Source organism: Sorex fumeus, unplaced genomic scaffold (assembly GCF_029834395.1).
Source record: "Sorex fumeus unplaced genomic scaffold, SorFum_2.1 ptg000039l, whole genome shotgun sequence".
In the NCBI taxonomy this organism is placed as follows: domain Eukaryota; kingdom Metazoa; phylum Chordata; class Mammalia; order Eulipotyphla; family Soricidae; genus Sorex; species Sorex fumeus.
In genome coordinates, this window is record NW_026606096.1 from 26,673,486 (window position 1) to 26,685,502 (window position 12,017).

At 45.1% G+C, this 12,017-nt stretch overlaps 1 protein-coding gene across 1 annotated transcript in view; it reads right to left on the bottom strand.

Annotated features, from left to right (window-relative positions):
- Positions 1-3,619: 3,619 nt before the first annotated feature.
- The window catches only part of MND1 (meiotic nuclear divisions 1), a 52,241-nt gene continuing 43,843 nt past the window's right edge, over positions 3,620-12,017 (bottom strand). The window contains exons 6-8 of the mRNA XM_056119179.1: positions 10,442-10,556; positions 7,973-8,017; positions 3,620-3,843 (exon numbers count right to left, since the gene is read on the bottom strand). Of these exons, the coding sequence (XP_055975154.1) occupies positions 3,737-3,843; positions 7,973-8,017; positions 10,442-10,556 (267 nt within the window). The 3' untranslated portion in view covers positions 3,620-3,736. The remainder of the gene's footprint in view (positions 3,844-7,972; positions 8,018-10,441; positions 10,557-12,017) is intronic.

Here is a 12,017-nt window from a genome sequence, read left to right on the forward strand (position 1 = left end):
GGTGTAAGCCCTAAGCACTGCTGTGAGTCATCCCCAAACCAGTACATACGTAAATAAAATAAAATCACTCCAGGGGCCAGAGAGATAGTACAGAGAGTAAAGCACTTACCTTGCATGTAGCTGACCTGGGTTCAATCCCTGGCATTCCATACAGTCCCCTGAGCCTGCCAAGAGTGATTCCTGAGGGGCTAGAGCACAGCGGGTAGGGTGTTTGCCTTGCATGCGGCCAACCTGAGTTCGATTCCCAGCATCCCATATGGTCCCCTGAGCACTGCCACAGGAGTAATTCCTGAGTGCAGAGCCAGGAATAACCCCCGTGCATTGCTGGTTGTGACCCAAAAAGAAAAAAAAAAAAGAGTGACTCCTGAGTGCAGAACCAGTAGTAACCCCTGAATACCATCAATGTGGCCCCCCAAACCAAATAAATTAAATAACACAATTGGGCCAGAGATGGGGTCCTGGGTGTGATCCTTTGCATTGAGGGGGAAAAAAATCCCAGCAGTGAATCATTATAATTCCTTCTGCAATATGGCCAATATTCAGGAAGCACATCTTAAAAGAGAATTTATGCATAAATTCAAGACACCGTCCACCGTCTGTCACATTTTAGCTCCTTTCACTTAAGATGCCATATTAGCAAAAACATGCCTTTTACTTTATTCATCATTTTTCTCAAAACCTAGCATTATCAGATTTATAATTCAGACTTTTCTGCTCGAGTTATTATTAGAGTGCTTCTAGCTTCGTGACTGGCAGAAAATCACGTTTGATAAAGTAAAGCCAAGAACTTTATAATTCCACTAGAAAAATGATGTGGTAAAGAGCAGAGGCAAAGTCATAATCAACCAATCAATCCTGTTTTCTGTTGCATAGATTTGATGCCTGGGTCACAGTCTGACCTCAAAGCGTGCGCTCAAGCCCTTCTGAGTTACGTCCAACTTCAGAACAGACTTTGGAGAGATCTGATTAGACTTTAAACAACCGTGATATGTATGAGGCTGTAAAATCTTTCCTAGGAGTCTTTGGAAACAGGCCAGTATTTGTTAGACTTTTTGAAACTACTGCATGGAGAGTATCAACTCTCAGTACTTTAATTTGTATTTGTAACTGGGCCACACCCTGCAGTACTCAGGGATTACTCTTGGCAAGGCTGGGGAACATGCATGGTGCCACTGCAGATCAAGCCCAGGGCTGAATGCAAGGCAAGCTCCTGACCCAGTGGACTAGCTCTCCCACCCACAAATGCTTTTGAGATTTCAAAATGATTGAAAAGTTCTTGGGAATATCAATTGTAGCACTATATCCGACACCAGACTTAATCCTAGACCACGTGTACTTTTGACTCTCTACCTATCTCTGCTGTACTATCTTCAGATCAATACAAACTCAACCCAGAATTATTGAGAATTAATTCTTATTCTCAATAAGAATTACCTAGAGCTGGTCGAACAAGGCCCCTGACTTTTTCTTTCTTTCTTTTTTTTTTAATGTGTGCCATACCTTTTGGTGTTCAGAGCTTATTTATAAGAAAAGACTCTTCTAGGGATCATTAGGCTTCCTTTTGGACATATGTCTTCTCTCTAAACAAAGAAAACATTTTTTCTAAAATACAGTAAACTGGGTCTGAGAATTTTTGGTATTTCCACAATTAGTGTTTAAGGGGAAAGGCTCATGATGACTATTTTAGTTATTTGGTTTTTGTCTATTACATCAAATAGTTCTCTTGTGAAAAGAGTTGCTGCCCAAAGGAAATATAAACTGGCCTGAAGAATAAACAAAGACGCATCAATTACTCCCACCCATCTCCAGGAAGTGATTCTGTAGGCCCAGAGGCCAGATTCACTGGCTAAAGGTCAGCTGTCATTGGGGTACTCTCAGAGCATGAGAATGTCTCTCTAAACTTCTTAATATAAAAATCGGACAGTGTGGGGGAAAAACAGGGCACGACTTAAACTTTTGTTTTTCTTGGAGCATCTGAAGACACATCCTAATACCTAAGCTGACTGGAAAGACAAGCTTGGTTGTGAGGGAGCCACACCCAGTGGTGCTTTGGGGGCACTCCTGGCAGTGCTCGGGGGAACACGTATATGGAGGGAGGGATTAAAACAGGGTTGGCTGCATGCAAGGCCTTACCCCTATACTATTTCTCTGGTCCCCAATTCGAACAAACTCTTTTAGGCAACTGGGGAATATCCCTAACTTTAGTCAGCGATGTGTGCTGGTCTGGGGCTTCATAAACATTTTCTACCTATGAGCCATTTGCCAGAGAAATTATACACAACCCTGGGTATAAGGATATGTAAAATAAGCAAACAATCCAACATTCACTGATAATAAATCATAAAGAAATTGATTTTAAAATAACAATGTAAATGCTGTCCCTGGGGGCTGGAGCAATAGCACAGCGGGTAGGGCGTTTGCCTTGCACGTGGCCGACCTGAGTTCGATTACCAGCATCCCATATGGTCCCCTGAGCGCCGCCAGGAGTAATTTCTGAGTGCAGAGCCAGGAATAACCCCTGTGCATTGCTGGGTGTGACCCCCCCCCCAAAAAAAAGCAATGCTGTCCCTGATGGAGCTCCAAGCCAGTTGGGTAAGTTCACAGTCACAGTCCTCCCATTGTTCATCAATTTGCTCGAGACTTCTTGCTACTGTGTTTGGCATATTGAATACGTCACATGTAGCTTGCCAGGCTTTGCCGTGCAGGCGAGATAGCTTGCAGGGCTCCCCAAGAGGGACGGAGGAATCGAACCCGGCTTGGCGGGGCTGGCTGTGCGCAAGGCAAACGCCCTACTGCTGTGCTATCGCTCCAGCCCTTGGGTAAGTTCAGCACTATACTAACCAGGACTGTGATGTCGAGGAAGCGCACAGATAGGGACAGAGGAGCGTGTGCTCACTCTTTAAAGACATAAGAGATTCAGAAGAGGTCCAGGTGATGGATTTTTTATGTGGGAAATTTGTAGAAGAGTACAGTGTCACAGATTTATTTCATCAAATAGCCATTTAGAGCAAAGCAGGTAGGGGTTTAAAGGTTATTTTTAAGCATTTATATGTTTTACACGTGTGTGTAAATGTTTTATACGTGCGTGTGTGTGTGTGTGTGTACACCTGTTTTTTTAGGGTAGGTAATTCAAAGATACCCTAAGTTGTTTTTTTTTTTTTTTTGCGGGGGGGGGGGGGCATTAGGGTGTTGCCGCACAGGGCTTATTCCTGGACTCTGCCCAGGGATCAATCCTGGCAGTGCTCAGGAGGGCATATGTGGTGCTGGGCCTCAAATCCAGGGCAGCCACATATAAGAAAAGTGACCGACCCACTGTACTGTCTCTGCAGCCCCCTAGCAGGCCCCATGACACTTAATACTTGAATGAACCTAGAAAACTGTCCTGTCCCAAGGGCTTTGCTGTCTGAAAAAAAACCATGTGCCTGTAGGTTAGGGAAGTGTCTTGCTCACGAGGCCCCGGGGCCCCCAGGAGCAATGGCAGGTGTCACTTTGTGAACGGCTGTCCTAGCTAGCTTTACTTGTGCTGTCTATGATAATGAATGCTGAAGACACACCTGCTTTTCAGCTATCCAAACTGGAAAGCACCCAGACACTTTATTTGAAATTAGTAGCCAATCGACATGGACAGAGGTAAAGGCTAATGTCCAGAGGTAAAGGATAAAGAGTACAATTCACAGAACAAGGTAAAATTCAACATATTCACAAGCAGACGCCGTGTTTGCCAGCACGGGAGAGTTTAGTCTATATAGTCAAAGTCTTCTGGAATTCCAAAATTCTTATCGATTTTATTTTCTTCCAGTCCAAACTTTCTTTTAGCCCAAGATTTTACTGCAAATATATTATCTATAAAAAAAAAAGAAAGAAATTTTGTTGAGACTTAAAACACGAAAGGGTGAGAGAGGTGCTGAGGGGGGAAAGTGCCTGTCCTGCACACAGCTGAGATGTTTGCGCCCTGGTGTTGCACACGGTCTCATGAGCACTGCCGGGGGTCAACCTGAACACAGTGCCAGGAGCAGCCCCTGAGCACTGCTGCGTGTGGCCCGTGCCCTTCCCTAAAAAGAAAATAAAATCTGTAAAAATATTTTCGTTTGCTCTTTGGGCCACACCCGGCCCAAAGTGCTGGGGGTAACTCCTGGCGGCTGCCTGCAAGGCCAAGACCCGACCTGCTGAGCTGTCTCTCCAGCCCCTGAATCAGAAAATATTTAAATATAAAAATCTACTTATTCTCTTTATTTTACTGTTGGAAGTATCAAAAAAAAATAAAAGCTTGTTCTGTGTTTTCAAGAGTTATGGCACTGTGGCTGGACAGAGAGTTCCTGGGGCGAACACGCTCACCCCCCCTGAGGCCAGCCCTGGCACTGTGGGGTCCCCAGGGCGCTGCCCGGTGCCCCCTCCAAGCACAGAGCTGCTGCGAGCAGTCCCTGAGTGCTGCTGGGTGTGGCCCAAACTCTCCGCCTCCGCCAGAGTGTCAGGGCAAGTCATTTAAGGAAAGATACTGGGTGCTTTTGTTTGGAGCTCCAGCTCCAACCCAAGGCCTCAGGCTTGCAAAGAGCAGGGCCCCACCAGAGTGACCAGAGTGCCCACCTCGTTACAAAGGCGAGGGAGCCAGAGACCACCGGCTCTAGCACTAAGTTACAGGGGCGGCTGAGCACATTCTCTGCAGATGCCCCTCTCTGCCCTTCCCCCCTCCTCCAGTCAGACGAGAGGAGGGCTCAGAGAGGGAGGGGGCTCTGTCTCCAGGACCCTCAGTGCCCTCTAGGGGCCTTTCAAACCCTCTTCATCATTGGCAAAAGCCTTCTAGCTATATTTAAAGGTATTTATTCCACGGAAATAAAACAAATCTGGCACAAAGAATTGAAACAAACAAACAAACAAACCCCAAAGCAAAGGCTTCTTATGGTCAAGGGTCATCACTCTAACACAATCAGAGGAAGAGAAAGTCAAACCCAAGTAAGGCCAGGAATGAGGATCCCGGGAAACAGGCTTGTGAGGACAGGGCTGAGTGACAGCACTGCAGGGCGGCAGTGGCCCCACATCACTAAGACAACGTGGGGGGGCAGAGTGAGAGGACACAGGGAGGGCACTAGCGGGTGGGATCCCGCACCCCTGGTAGTCCCCTGAGCGCTGCCAGGAATGGGTCCTGAGTGTAGAGCCAGGAGAAAGCCCTGGGCATGGCCGGGTGTGGCCTCAAACCAAATAAAACACAAGAAAGACAACCCTTTAGGTGGGCACTGGCAGGGCGAGGGGCTGCGGCAATGCCAGGACCGTACTCTCTCTCCAACCTGTACATTTTTTTAAAGAAGAAAATAAATAAAATTATGACTTTGAAATGTAAACATACCAGCCTCATAAGGAATATGTAATACAGAAAAAGTAATGCTACAAAGCTTTCTAGTTCAGCTAATTTTTAAAAAATGTTGAGCACTGCAAGCTACCGAGTACCCCGCCTACACGGCAGAGCCTGGCCAGCTCCCCTTGGCCTATTCGGTATGCCAAACACTGTAACAACAAGTCTCACAACGGAGACGTTACTGGGCCCTCTCGAGCAAATTGATGAACAATGGGAGGACAGTGCTACAGTGTTATTTCAGTTGAGCACTAGATTACTAGCAGTGATGACATAAGAGATTCTTTGAGCAGACTGGAGAGATAGTACAGCAGGGAGGGTGCTTGCCTTGCATGTGGAGAGCCCAAGTTCGATCCCCGACATTCCAGATGGTCCCCCAAGCTTCACCAGGAGCAATTCCTGAGTGCAGAGCCAGGAGTGACCCCTGAGCATCACGGGATGTGACCCCAAAACAAAGATTATTTTGGAGTTTAGGGGTTGAAATATATCCGTCCTATCCCCCACTTGAACCCTGTAGCCCCAAACCCTAGTGCCTCAGAATCTGACTGACAGAGGAATCTGGGTCTGGAAAGGCCTGACCAGGGGGCTCAGGGTCTAACGGTTCATGTGTGAAGTGTGGAGTCTGTGCCCCAGCACCAAAAAAGGACCCCCCCCAATAATTTAGTTACATCTAGAACTGCAAGATGATACATTTCTACTGTTTGTTACCTAATAATAAGTATTTTTAATGCAGTTTTAGCAAATTAATCTATGAAGCTTGATAATTAAAAAAAATTTCTAAGAAATTCAATTTCAAGAATCAATTAGTAACATAAGTCTGAAATGAAGTTCATTTTTTGGGTTTGTTTCTGAGTCAGAACTGGTGGTACTCAGAGCTTACTCCTGGCTCTGTGCTCAGGGACCACTCCTGGCGAGGCTCTGGAGAGTTTGGGATGCCGGGGACTGAAATTGGGTTGGCTGTGTGCAAACTGCCCTACCCACTGTACTATCGCTCCAGCCCAGCTCTGCAGCTCATTCCTAAGACAAATTACTACCGCACTATATGGAGTCACGTTAACAAAAAATGTCTTCATTTAATTAGAGTGCTATAAACAACAGGTATCAAGATGAGCCTTTACTTTTGTTATCAGTGTAAAAGCAATATTGACTTTCCAGAGATATCCAAGAGAGAATACTACTAGCACAAAGTAATCCAGAACAATCTATTTTTTTAAAAGTGTGTGCACAACCCACAAACATTCCTGTCCATTCAGTCAGATCTCTGTAGAGGGCCCGCTGTTATATCCCATAGGTATTACCGCTTTTCCAGAACATCAAGTCCCTGTGCCTTTAACATAGGGGAAGAGAGAAAATTTAACCTTAACACATGGGAAGAGAGAAAATTAAATAATGGAAGGGAAGTGGAAAAAATGACCAAAAATATTTTTCAATTTTTTTCTAGGAGGGGAGAGATTCCCAAGCAATGCTTAGGGGGTTCAAAGCTCAGGTCTAACAATGCAGCCCGTGTGCTGGGGGTTCCAGGGACTTCTGGGGCTCTAGTGGGCACCTGAAGCTTCCTTATCTCTGCACCACAGCTCTCTTACCCACCCTCTGAGCGTGAGGTGGGAGGTGCAGAGGACTGAACTCTCAGCTTCACACAAGCGAGGCAGATGTTCTGCCACTGAGACACAACTCTGGGCCTCTATTCTATCACTTCTGATGTCTGTTGTTAGTGACACTTAAGACATCTACAATGTTTTGTAATGTACAAGAAAATCTTGATGTGGGTGCTGGCAGATGATTCGAATCATCTTGAAAATAAATAATGTGAACAGATGGCATCAGTAAACATAGTACAGTATTGTAAAATAGATATTATTTCACACTTCCCTTCAATTTACCTCATTGTAAGAAGACAGCACACACACACACACACACACACACACACACACACGCTCTAACATACGTGTTAACAGGCCTTTTTGTTACTGGTAAGGTTTCTGGTCAACAGGATGTGTTATAGCAGTCGCTGTGTTTTGGGATGTCCAAAGCTAAATGCAGATTTTCAACAATACAGGGCAGAGGACATCCTTAAGTCCTGCATTATTCAAAAGTCAACTTGTGCTTTACAAAAATGACTCATTAGACATAAAAAAATAACCTTGGGTGGAGCTGGAGTGATAGCACAATGGGTAGGGCATTTGCCTTGTACACAGCCAACCCGAGTTCCATTCCCAGCATCCTATATGGTCCCCTGAGCACCGCCAGGGGTAATTCCTGAGTGCAGAGCCAGGAGTAACCCCTGTGCATCACCGGGTGTGACCCAAAAAGCCAAAAAAAAAAAAAAAAAAGAGGCCTGGGGACCTTTCTGGTGATTCTCAACCAACTGGGCCACAGTTCCAGGCCATGGCTTGAAAATGTGTTGCTCAGAGCTGCACCCAGCGATGCCTGGGGAACCTTGGGGTGTCAGGGACTGCACCAAGGTCGACTGCAGGTAAGGTGTGAACCTTAACTCCCTGACTCACTCTCTGCACTCCCCCACACCCACTTTTGAAGAAATAAAACCAGGCTCAGAACACTGATTGCCACATTCCAGTGTGCAAACAGTTAAATTAGAAATTGTACCTGTGCTCTTACTATACATACCAGTCCACCTGTTCGCAGCTTCTTTGGCTACTTCATTCGCTTGACCTGGGGAGGGGAATATACATACACGATCACTGTCATCTACTTATAGATTCCATTTTCCTCTGGTGCCAGAGTTGAAGTCAGGGCTTCAGCCATGTGAAGTATGTGCTCTATCACTGAGCTACATACCTGGCCAAGATCTTTTTATTTTTTTTTTAGGGGAAGGAGGGGGTTTGGGTCACACCCAGAGATGCTCAGGTATTACTCCTGGCTCTGCACTCCTGGTGGTGTCTGAGATGTCAGGGATCGAACCCTGGTCGGCCACATGCACGGTAAGCGAGTGGGTACTCACTGTACTATTGCTGCGTCACAAACATCTTTTGTTTTTACATGAGCATATTTAAAGAGTACAATGGCTGGGGCCAGAGAGATAGCACACTGGGCAGGGTTCTTGCCTTTCATGGAGTTGACCCAAGTTCCATCCCTGGAACCTATTAGGTCCTCCAAGGAGCCCACCAGGAGTGATCTTTGAGTGTAAAGACAGGGGTATAGCTGGCTGTGGCCTCAAAACCAAAATAAATAAATAAGCCCAAAAGCAATGCTGGGTGTGGCCCCCGAACCTCAAACACCAAAAAGGTATAATCGCTATGGAGAAAAGCTCCAAGAGTGAAATAATATTGTATCTTAGAGGTGTGCTCAACTTTCCAAGGAAATTTTAGATAGCTGCATTTTAACTGATCATTAATAGAGTCAATATGAATAATTTTCCTAAGCAGTCATTATTGTTGTTACTGAGTTTGGCATATTGAATACTCTCAGGAGGTAGCTTGCCAGGCTCTCTGAGAGGGGCGGAGGAATCGAACCTGGCTTGGCCAGGCTGGCTGTATGCAAAGCAAATGCCTTACCACTGTGCTATCACTCCAGTCATTATCATTTTAAAATTTAGTTGTGAGGGGCAGGGATCACGCTGGTGAGGATGCGGGGACCACATACGGTGTTGGGGACAGAACCTGGGCCAGCCACATGCCAGGCAAGCATCTTTCCTACTGTACTATTTCTCCAGTCCCTACTTTTCACTTATTAAAAAATTGTAACAATTGCTACCACTAGTTGAATGACATCAGTAATTCATCTCCACGGTGAAATATAAATACTTCTTACAGAAATTATTGAAGAGATAATAAGAGATAATATCTATCATGATATTATCATGAATATAGGGGACCATAACTATTTACAGCCCGGTTATTATAATACAGGTGCTATAATCATACTATTAAGAAGCAAATCCTATTAGAATTAATTTGTAGAATTTATAATCCTTTAATCCAGATAATCTATTGTAACATGATAGCTAAAAGCCTATGAAATCCTTCATAACCAGAAAATACGTTTAAAAAACAATAATCTTGGGGCTGGAGAGATAGCACAGTGGGTAGGGCATTTGCCTTGCACGCAGCCGACCCAGGTTTGATTCCCAGCATCCCATATGGTCCCCTGAACACCACCAGGAGTGATTTCTGAGTGCAGAGCCAGGAGTGACCCCTGTGCATCGCCGGGTATGACCCAAAAAGAAAAAAAAAAAAAACCAATAATCTCATTGACTAAGGGAATCTGAGGTGAGCAGAGGTTGAAAGTCTAACATGTTTTCCAGATTTAGTGATTAGGCTATCACTGCCATTATTTCTTGGAGCTAGGAACTTGTCATTTTCATTAATTTTGAAAACAATGTTAACTTTTACTTTTATGCACATATTTCGAGAGTCCCCCTGCAAACTCTCCTCAGCACACCATAGCACTGTCCTCCCATTGTTCATCGATTTGCTGGAGCGGGCACCAGTAACGTCTCTATTGTGAGACTTGTTGCTATTTTTTGTTTTTGTTACTATTTTTGGCATATCGAATACATCCCGGGTAGCTTGCCAGGCTTTTGCCACGTGGGCGAGATACTCTTAGTAGCGTGCCGGGCTCTCAGGAGAGGGGCGGAGGAATTGAACTGGGGTCAGCCTAGGTCAGTTGTGTGCAAGGTGAACACCCTACCCGCTGTGCTATCGCTCCAGCCCCCTCCTCAGCACACACTCCCTCTAATCACACATCTGTGAGGCTGCTTGCAGTTTCCCCACATTCCTAGGTGCTAGTTACATCTTCACTCATCAAAACTTCTCCCGTCACCCCACCTCCTGCCCTTCTTTGGGGCACATGCAGTGCTGCTCAGGGTTTCACTCCCAGTTCCCTCGGGACAGTGTTCAGGGACCACACGGGGTGCCAAGGGCTGACCCCGGCGTCAAGTGCATGCAAGGCAAGAACATTACCCCCCAAACTATCTCATCAGTCACCAATCAAAACATGGTTTTCTCTGTTCATCTTAGACAGTGTTAACTGCTAGGCCTTATTTTCTCATATTAAAAATAAATGTTTATTAGGCAACTAGAAATACAAACATCTCACTGACAAAGTTGAAAAACCTGAGGTGTCAGGCAAACTTACGGATTTCTTCCACAACTTGTGGGTCACATTCTCTGTATTTTTCTATTTCTGCCTTTAGCTGTTCCCTTTGGTTTCGAAGTGAAGAAAGCTCTTTTGTTAACATCGTTCTTTCTTCCTGCATTCCAAACAGTTTTACTTACAATAAAGACAAATCAGCAGCCATGATATAAAGGTTATACATTTATAAATATTTTCACCTTATGGTACTTTCTCACAAAGTGTGTAGTTGGATTTTTGGCATTAATAATGTCCCCAGGCATTATTATACAATCATTATACAATTTCCCTTAAAAGTATGTAGCCAAGTTTGAGGTTTTTAAGGACAGTTAACCTTTAAAAATGTCTCTATCTACAGGGGGGAATGCCCTGCCACAGAGGTAGGGTGGGATGGGGAGGACGGGGGGTGGGGGAGATACTGGGATTGGTGGGGGTGGAGAATGGGCACTGCTGGAGGGATGGGTGTTCGATCATTGTATAAGTGAAACCCAAGCACAAAAATTTGTAAATCTACAACTGTACATCATGGTGTTTCACTAATAAAAATCTAAATAAAAAAATATGTCTCTATCTTCGGGGTTTGGGGTTGCAGTCCAGTGAGTGCCTGTCTTCGGGCTGCCAAGTGTCCCGGCCCGGTCCCAGCGGTGTCTCACATGCTGAGTGTGACCTCAGCAGCAGTGACAGGTATGACCCCCAACACAGAAGCCATGTGCATGCAGTCCCCAGCCATCGCAACGACAACAATAAAGAGAAGTGAAGGGGGAAAATAATAGGAAAAAAAAAAAGAAAGAAAGTATTGAAAAATATCAGGAATAACAAATGATATTTTGTTATTTTGTTTGTTTTAAAAGTAAACCAGAATACATCACTGAAACTGAGTATAATCAATAAACATCATTTGAAACTACTAGTCACTGAGAGCAATTTCTCAGTAACAGAAGTCATAGTGCTACAGGTACTCGGTTCATAAGTGTGAAATCTGAAACATGAGTTAAGACAAAATCCAAATGCTGTCCAAGCTTATGAGAATAAGTCTGTGGCAAAACCAGGCAGAGTCAAAGGCACCTGACAGGACTTATTTAAAGTTCAGGGCTAAACAAAAGGGAATGCTCTGCCACAGAGGCAGGGTGGGATGGGGGGATGGAGGTGGGAGGGATACTGGGATCCATGGTGATGGAAAATGGGCACTGGTGGAGGGATGGGTATTTGATAATTGTATAATCGAAACCCAAGCACTAAAATTTGTAAGTCTACACCTGTACCTCATGGTGTTTCACTGATAAAAAATAAAAATAAATAAAGTTCAGGGCTAGGGCCGGAGAGCTAGTACAGTGGTTAGGGCGGTTTCCTTGCCCGCAGCTGATCCAGATTTGATCCCCAGCATCCCATATGGTCCCTGAGCACCGCCAGGAGTGATTCTTGAGTGCAAAGCCAGGAGTAAGCCCTGAACAACAGCCAGTGTGGATCCTCCACCCCTTGGCTCCAAATAAGGTTCCTGTCTAGCTGTGGTATTTCAATACTGTCAACTTTTGCCTTTGCTCTCTCTGGGCTCCTTGGTCCCCAAATCATCAGATGATTG